This window comes from Castanea sativa, chromosome 8 (assembly GCF_040712315.1).
Source record: "Castanea sativa cultivar Marrone di Chiusa Pesio chromosome 8, ASM4071231v1".
Lineage (NCBI taxonomy): Eukaryota > Viridiplantae > Streptophyta > Magnoliopsida > Fagales > Fagaceae > Castanea > Castanea sativa.
The window spans coordinates 1,430,406-1,439,359 of NC_134020.1; the positions used below are offsets into that span (position 1 = coordinate 1,430,406).

An 8,954-nucleotide genomic window follows, 5' to 3' on the forward strand; every position below is an offset into this window, starting at 1 on the left:
TAAAATTGTTTTGGAGCGGACCTGAAATAGTGTAAAACAGGTGTGAACAAAGAAGCCAGTATGAGACTGACAATTCCATAATGCAAACTAACAATAAAAGCTAGGGAACCCACCTTGTTGAATTCACATTTCCGCATAATATAAACAAACATTTTTCTTTTGTCCAAATGTGTGACCGATGACCAACCCATTTCATAAGCAAGAAAATCCAGCCGCTCCTTTTTGTTTCCAGTCAAAACAGTCAAATTTAATTCATTGCCACGAGTAAACAAAACACACAAATTTCTCTCTCCACTCACTCATCCATGGCCAATTGGTTTTTACATTTTCTACGGAACCAAAAACAGTGTGTTTAAACTCTGAATATTCAAACCCAAGGACTCTCTCTCTCTCTCTCTCTCTCTCTCTTTCCTATGCCTTTTCACTTGGACTTTTGTGTCTTTGGGTTGTTTGAAAAAGTAGAAAGACTCGCACATAAAGAAGTCTTCGTGTGACAATAACACCCTACTGATGATGCTTCCTAGCTGATTCTTGAGTTCCTATACTGCAGAGAGTGTCTTCTACGTTTCTAGTGTTGCCCCTCCTTTCTTCTTTTCCCTTTTAATTATTATACCTGTTTCATTCTTCTTCTTCTTATAGCTATAGCTACTTCTCAATCTGATACAACATAGTCATCATCTCAGGTATGTCTGAGACCACCATTTTCTCTTTTAGGTATCTTCTAAATTGTCTTACTGTTTGATGTGTCACTGAGATTGATCTATTGGGTTGCGATTTAAGGTTAGTGTCAGTAACATCCTCTGTGATCATTTTAGGGCTGTTAGAGTTGCTACTGTTCATTTGTTTGTTGGGACTTTTTATTTCTATAGTTGTTTTGCTTTAGATTAAGTTCTCTTCAGTTGGGTTATATTCTAGTTGAATTAGGTCTTTTCTGAGAGTGGAAATTAAATTTCCTTAAAAAAAAAAAAATTTATTATTGGGGTTTGTACCATTACAGCTAAATTTTGTAAATTGAGTGTTTTATGCTCCAAGTTCATTGAAAGTCCCTTGTATTGTGAAATTTGTAATTGGGTTTTGAGTTATTTTATTCTGAGGAGACTCCATAAGAAATAATCCCATGCACATGATGTTGAATGGCAAAGATTTTGTTCGTCTAGGTCACACTTTGATCTTGTCTGTGGTGGTGGTGGTGGTGGTGTATAGTAGTTCAAGTTATGCCACATCTACTGATATTTACTGCTTGAAAACTATCAAAGAGTCTCTTGAAGACCCTTACAACTACTTGAACTCTTCATGGGATTTTAACAACAATACTGAGGGATTCATTTGTAAGTTCACTGGTGTTGAATGTTGGCACCCTGATGAGAATAAAGTTCTAAATATCCGCCTTTCAGACATGGGTCTTAAGGGCAAGTTCCCTCGAGGCATCGAGAATTGCTCAAGCATGACAGGCTTAGATCTTTCTAGCAACAAGTTATCTGGACCCATCCCTAGTGATATATCACAGAAACTTCCATATATTACATCCCTTGATCTCTCATCCAACAGTTTTTCGGGTGGGATCCCATTGAGTCTTGCAAATTGTACATACTTGAATGTGCTTAAACTCGATAACAACCAGTTAAACGGTACAATCCCTCTGCAACTTGGCCAGCTCAGTCGGATGAAGGCTTTTAGTGTGTCCAACAATCGTTTGTCAGGTCAAGTCCCTACCTTCAGTTTTTCTATACAGGCTGACAGCTATGCAAATAATCTAGGACTTTGTGGGGGACCTCTGGCATCTTGTCCAGGCACTGTAAAGAAATCTCGTGTTGGAATTATTGCAGCAGCAGCCGTTGGTGGTGTAACTATTACGGCTATTTTCGTGGGTATTGTTCTCTACTACTTCTCACGTGGCGTGGTTATTAAGAAGAAGGAAGATGACCCTGAAGGTAACGAATGGGCTAAGAACATCAAAGGAACAAAAGGCATCAAGGCAAGTTTTCTGATTCAAAACATTGCTCATAGAAAAACTATTTATGATATCTAGTTTGCATAAGCAAAGCTATCTTTTCCTCCATATCTTGATTCTTGTATATAGAATAACTTGTTGAACCTTAAAAAAAACTAACAAAGAGGGTAATGCTATGTACAGGTTTCAATGTTTGAGAAGTCGGTTTCGAAAATGAAGTTGAGTGATCTGATGAAGGCAACAGACAACTTTAGCAAAAACAATATCATTGGAACGGGAAGAACCGGAACGCTATACAAAGCATTGCTTCCTGATGGTTGTTCCCTTATGGTTAAGAGGCTTCAAGACTCTCAGCGATTAGAGAAAGAATTTGTGTCTGAGATGAATACGCTGGGGAATGTGAAGCACGGCAACTTGGTTCCCTTGATGGGGTTTTGCATGGCAAAGAAGGAGAGACTTTTGGTGTACAAATACATGGAAAATGGGACACTCTATGATCAATTACATGATACAGAACCTGAGGCCAGGAGCATGGACTGGCCCTTGAGGCTCAAAATTGCAATTGGAGCAGCTAAAGGTTTGGCATGGCTTCATCATAACTGCAACCCACGGATTATCCACCGAAACATAAGCTCCAAATGCATACTTTTGGATAAGGATTTTGAGCCTAAGTTATCTGATTTTGGCCTTGCAAGGCTTATGAACCCCATTGACACCCATTTGAGTACTTTTGTTAATGGGGAGTTCGGCGATTTGGGTTATGTTGCTCCTGAGTATCCACGGACATTGGTAGCCACTCCAAAGGGCGATGTTTATAGTTTTGGAGTTGTTTTGTTAGAGTTGATTACGGGTGAGACACCGACCCATGTGGCTAGTGCCCCTGAGAGCTTTAAGGGAAGTTTAGTTGAGTGGATCACAGATCTGTCAACTACTTCTCTTGTCCAAAATGCCATTGATAAGTCTTTGCTTGGACAGGGTTTTGATAATGAGCTTACCCAATTTCTTAAAGTTGCTTGTAATTGTGTATCGCCAACTGCAAAACAGAGACCTACTATGTTTGAAGTATACCAGCTTCTTAGAGCAATTGGGGAGAGATACCATTTCACAACTGATGATGACATCTTTATGCCAACTGATACCAGTGATGCTAATTTCCCAGATGAACTTATTGTTGCTCAAGAAAGAATTCAGGTCCATTGAATGACAAAGGTTAATTTTAGCATGAGATATTGTAGTTTGATCCCATAAGAAAGAAGCATGTTTGATATATAATAGTTCTAGCTGTAATGACTTATTACATTATTATGCAATAATGCAAAGATGTATATGTAGAGTTTCATAGGTTTTTTGTGTCACTTCCTTGTTTGAAGCAAAAATTGTATGTAGCATATTCTATTCTCTAAGTTGTAATGTTAGCTACTATTATTTGATTTCATTGTCAGGAAAATTACATTATACCATTCTAAACTATGCCTTAAATTACACTTTGCACCTTAAATTATTTAGAAAGAAGCATGTTTGATATATAATAGTTCTAGCTGTAATGACTTATTACATTATTATGCAATAATGCAAAGATGTATATGTAGAGTTTCATAGGTTTTTTGCGTCACTTCCTTGTTTGAAGCAAAAATTGTATGTAGCATATTCTATTCGCTAAGTTGTAATGTTAGCTACTATTATTTGATTTCATTGTCAGGAAAATTACATTATACCATTCTAAACTATGCCCTAAATTATACTTTGCACCTTAAATTATTCGAATACACAATTTGCACCTTAAACTATTAATCACGTGACTTGCAAATGTGTGTTGCCTAAGTGGCACAAATTTAAAAGAAGAAAAAGAAAAAAAAGAAAAAACTCCTCTTCATAATCAATTAAAAACAAAACTTTTTTTTTCCAAGTCTCTCACATGCGTGTGCATATCAACCTCTCCCCCCAAATCAAAATCTCCGCAACCCTAAATCCCTAAATCAAAATCATCTTTGGCACCACTACTACCCCACCACCGTTATTCCTAGAAGCATTAGTGTCTGGACTTCATATTTTAGATAACTTTTTGGAAAAATAAAAATGATCTAGATTTCCATGCTTGTTGCAGCTTAGTATTTTTTCTGCTTTTCATATTTATATAGTTGGCAACGTGGTCTCTTTGGTATGCTCCAAAGATGGGAAGTGTGCGGTTATGGATGACATTAGACATTCTTGATCCTAATGCCTAGGGATGGACAAAAAGATACTATTTCGTGGTATTAATCATTGAATTATGTACAAAGCTTTCCACTGAATTTTTCCATCATCATTTGCTGTTCTTTGTTGTTTGTGCACATTTTTACAACAATCCAGGAAACTAGCATGGAGGGTTATTTTGAAAATCTAACTCATTGTTTCATCATAACAACTTTTCCTTCAAAACCATCTAGGAATTATCACTTGCTATGTTGCAAAATCATTGGCTTATCTGAAAGTTGATAAATAAAATGTGTTGCTCCACTATTAAGAGTGGTGTCATGGTGGTGGTGCCGAAGATGATTTTGATTTGGGGATTTATGACTATAGGGATTTTGATTTGGGGAGGTGCTGATACACACGAGAGAGCTGGAAAAAAAAAAAGATTGATAAGATGGGGTTTTTGGTCTTTTAAGTTTGTGCCACTTAAGTAATACACATGTGCAAGTCACGTGTCTCATGTTTCTGTCTAACTTAAGAGTAAAACTAACGTTAGGGGTGCAAAATGTAACAAAGGTCTTAGTTTAGGGTGGAAACTGTAATTTTGGGTATAATTTAGGGTGGTAAAATGTAATTTTTGCCCCCATTTTATATTTGATAATTGTTGTTGTGGATTTGGGCAAGTAAACTAATCTAAACTTAACCCCCCCCCCCCTCCCAAAAAAATTAACTAATCTGATGATATGCCTAGTATTTCCTCAAGTTGTAGTAGCTATTGTAAACACAAAATCTCAAGCTTGGAAATCAAACAATCGAAATAATTTCATAAATGTATTTTTGTATTGATGAATTTTTAGGTACAATTCTTTGTATTTAGATTATAATACAATAGAATAGTCATTTGATTCGATCTCCTTATAAAAGTCATCAATTCAAGAATTGTGTCGTTCAAACACAAGATATTCTCACTTTGATTGGAAAGTGGCTTGAAAGATCTTTGTAATGGAATTGTGAGGAATCTTTGGCTATGAGCTTGCTAGAAATTTTTCGTTTGTCTCGTTCTTTGTGTATTTGTCTTCGAAGATTTGTAGTGAAAGTTCTTTGGGGTTTTAGATGCTTGAATCCATAGAGCTTCACTAATATGTAGTCTTTTGGAGTTTTTAGATGTTTTCGAGCTTGATTCCAGTGAACTTTGAGATCTAGAAGGATAATTTGAATGATTTTGCTTCAAATGTTCTTTGTATTCAAATGTTGAAATTCTTAAAGTTCTTTGGAGGCTTTGGAGCTTGATTCTGACAAAGTTTCGAGACTTTGTGTATGAATGTCTCTCCACAAGACCGAGGAGAGTCTCTATTGATAGGAGTGTTAAGGAGATATGAAGACACGTGATTGACTCTCATTGATGATATGTGTTATGATTTAAATGAAGGAACTTTATGTCTTTTTCTCCAAGGTGTTGATACTGTATTTTGTGTGACCCCGATTAACGTGCCAAAATAATGATTTAAAGCTTAAAAAATGGTGAAAACCATGATTTTGAAAACCAAAAGTTGGGAACAGTGTGAAAAAAATCCTATTTACCCTAATTGGACAACAAAACAAAAAATCCAAAATCAGACTTGCCATTTCTAGTAAAAATTGACATTCTTTGACTAAACCTTAACTGGGAATGGTCAAAACTCTGAATTTTTTATCCAACCATTCGATCGAGGTAAATTTTAAACCATCTTAAATATTATGGAATTCCCTGCGAAATGACAGTTCACGGGCCAAAATGGGAGTTAAAACAAATGAGATATCAAGAAAATACCAAAATCTTGATTAAATGTTATTATTTTAAGGTAAAAAAGCTGTTTTTAGGGCATTTTTGGACCAAAAAAAAAAGTACCAATTCAGCCACAACTAGTGCAATATGCCTGAAACAGATTTAAGTATTATGAGTCATCTATTTTCGTAAAAAGAGCTCGGCGATATTTGCTCTGGATTGGGAGAAATGAATTTTCCAAGAAAAGTGCTATTAAATTTCCTACATTGCGTCAAGGCAATTTGGGTGAGATATTGCAGAAACATTTCACCCCCACCCGCAAAAAGCAATATGTGGTTGGGTGAGATGTTGCTGCAACATCTAACCCCCTCTAGAAAAGAACCCCCCCCCCCCCCCTCTAGCTATATCATGCACAAAAAACCTAAAAATTCTCTCTCTCTCTCTCTCTCTCTCTCTCTCTCTCTCTCTCTCTCTTATAGGAATATAGTTTCTCTCTCCTTTTCTTTAGGAAAACCCCTCTCTAAACAGAAACTCCAACCCCCTTTGTCACAATTTTCACACTTCCAAAACTCTTAGGAAAGCTTTGTAATAGAGATGGTTAGTTTTGCTCATAGCTACACCATTCTCTTTCCTTCTCTCTTTATAAGTACATCGTTATATATATATATATATATATTGAAATGCTCTTTTTGTTTTTTGAGAAACCAATAAGTCCATATTATTAAGCTAAAACAGAAAAATCAGAAAGGAATACATCCTCTAAATCACTAGGCAGTTCTTCTACCTATACATCAAAATCTATGGACAAAACCACTCTTCTAGCTAAAGCATGAGCCAACTTATTATCCTCTCTTGTAGGGAAGCCCCTTAATTGTGCGCATCCTCAATAATAGTCCCATACAAAGTATTGCAACGCTCCCTAACTTTCAAAGCCTGAACCACCTTCAAACAATCACCCTCCACTACTACTTTGAAAACACTCAATTCTTTAGCAAACATAACGGCTCGGAGTGCAGCCAAAGCTTTAGTTGTTTCCACAAAATGAGGCAGCCCAATTTTCTGACTTAAGGCAGCGATAACATGACCAGTGCCGTCCCTTATCACAACCCCCGGACATGCATAACCCAACAAATCAAAAATGGCAGCATCATAATTGATTTTTTTTAAAATCACCATCAGGCAGAACCCAGCGAACAGGAAGGCTTCTAATTCTCAGCCTAGCTTCTTGTTTATTAGCATCGAAAAATTCAATTACCAGAGCCTTTGCTCTTTCACTGATTTCCTGTAGAGGCCACACAGATTGACTCATCCGCAAACGCTTACGTCTTTGCCATAAACACCATGCCATTGTAGAGAATAATGCCACATGATACGTCGACCCTCTGCGCAACACTTCCTCCAAAAGATCAAAGAAACTTTGAAAACCTATTCCGTAGTATGGGACAAAATTGAATCTGACTTCCACACCGCCTGAGCGTGCTCACACAGCCATAGACTATGCAAAGTAGTCTCTTGAAAATCCCCACACAGCTCACAAATATCCCCAACTGGCAGGTGTAGAGCTTTAAAGCTCATTTTTGTAGGCAAAGAATCTCTAGCAGCACGCCATATAAAATGGCAAATCCTATTTGGAGTTCGAATCTTTCAAATGCCCTTCCAAACCTGTTGAGAGTCCTCCAGAGAAGAAGTACTTGGTTCTTGGCAGCTTACTTCATCCATTAGCACACGATAAGCACTCCTTTCGCTATAATTACCATTCGGAGTTAAAGGCCAGATCAGCAGGTCCTCAACCTGCCCTTCATTAACAGGAATGACCTTTATCATCTCAGCTTCCCACGGCAAGAAAGTCCTCTCCAACAGCCCGGATCCCAGATTCTCGTACCTGGATAAAACAGATCCTTAACATGAAAAACCTGTGAAGTAAGTCTAGGGGAAATAACCTTACTATGGTCTTGAGCAGGTAACCATTTATGATCCCAAACAACAATTTTACTCCTATCCTCCACTCTCCAAATAGCCCCTTTATTAATTACATCACGTGCCTGTAAAATACTCCGCCATGCATATGAGCACCGAGGATAGACATTAGCGTCAAGAATATTCCCAGACAGAAAATATTTTGCACTAAAAACCTTGAACACTAATGTGTCCTTTTGATGTAACAACCTCCACACCTGTTTAGCAAGCAAGGCATTATTAAATTTTTGAATATCTTTAAAACTCATACCTCCCACGGATTTTGAGGAACAAAGCGTACTCCATTTAATCCAGTGGATTTTCTTAGCATCACCTTGACCCCACCAAAACTTGCAAATCATGGCTTCAATATCTTTGCATAGGCCCATCTGAAGCTTGAAAACACTCATGGAATACGTGGGAATAACTTGAACCACTGCCTTGATCATCACCTCTTTCCTCGCTTGAGACAAAAGCTTTTCCTTCCACCCTTGCATTTTGGCCCAAATTCTTTCCTTTAGTTGGGTAAAGCATGCTTTCTTTCGACACCTAACAAACTAGGGGAGCCCCAAATACTTCTCATAATTTTTTATTGCCAGAACTCGTAAAGATAATTTAATAGCCTCCTGTATCTACACATCAGTATTTCTGCTAAAAAATAAGGTAGTCTTATTTTCATTGCTCATTTGCCCCGAATCTGCTTCATCATAAGATAGAAGTTCTTGAATCGTCTCACATTCGGCCAAAGTAGACCTAGAAAAAAACAAGCAATCATCTGCGAAAAAAAGGTGAGTAATCTTAGGCCCCCTTTTACACAAGGAAAAACCTTGAATTTCCCCCTTCAAAGCTGCTTCCCTAATGACAGCATTCAAACCCTCAGCACAAAATAGAAATAGATAAGGTGAGAGAGGGTCTCCCTGTCTCAAACCTCTAGAAGGCTTAAACAAATTTTTAGGCTCACCATTCACCAAAACGGAATAAGACACGGTCGTGATGCATTCCATGATCAAAGCCACCCAAGACTCTTGGAAACCCATCCATAAGAGAATTTTTTCAAGAAACAACCATTCCACCCTGTCATAAGCCTTATGCATATCCAATTTAAGAGCC

At 37.5% G+C, this 8,954-nt stretch overlaps 1 protein-coding gene across 2 annotated transcripts; it reads left to right on the top strand.

Annotated features, from left to right (window-relative positions):
- The first annotated feature begins 355 nt into the window (after positions 1-355).
- LOC142607803 (probably inactive leucine-rich repeat receptor-like protein kinase At5g48380) lies at positions 356-3,406 on the top strand. Of its 2 annotated transcripts, XM_075779433.1 has the most exons (3): positions 402-683; positions 1,158-1,975; positions 2,135-3,406. In XM_075779433.1, exons 2-3 carry the CDS (start codon positions 1,397-1,399, stop codon positions 3,149-3,151), a joined length of 1,596 nt encoding a protein of 531 aa, XP_075635548.1. In that variant the 5' UTR covers positions 402-683; positions 1,158-1,396; the 3' UTR covers positions 3,152-3,406. The 2 variants fall into 2 exon arrangements, with proteins under 2 accessions (XP_075635547.1, XP_075635548.1); XM_075779432.1 differs by having other exon boundaries at positions 356-1,975.
- The last annotated feature ends 5,548 nt before the right edge of the window (positions 3,407-8,954 follow it).

Excerpts from the sequence above, each read along its gene's own strand:
- LOC142607803 (XM_075779432.1), top strand. The coding sequence starts at position 1,118 with ATGCACATGATGTTGAATGGCAAAGATTTTGTTCGTCTAGGTCACACT. Across the intron at positions 1,976-2,134 it reads AAGGAACAAAAGGCATCAAG|GTTTCAATGTTTGAGAAGTC; the intron begins GCAAGTTTTCTG and ends TGCTATGTACAG.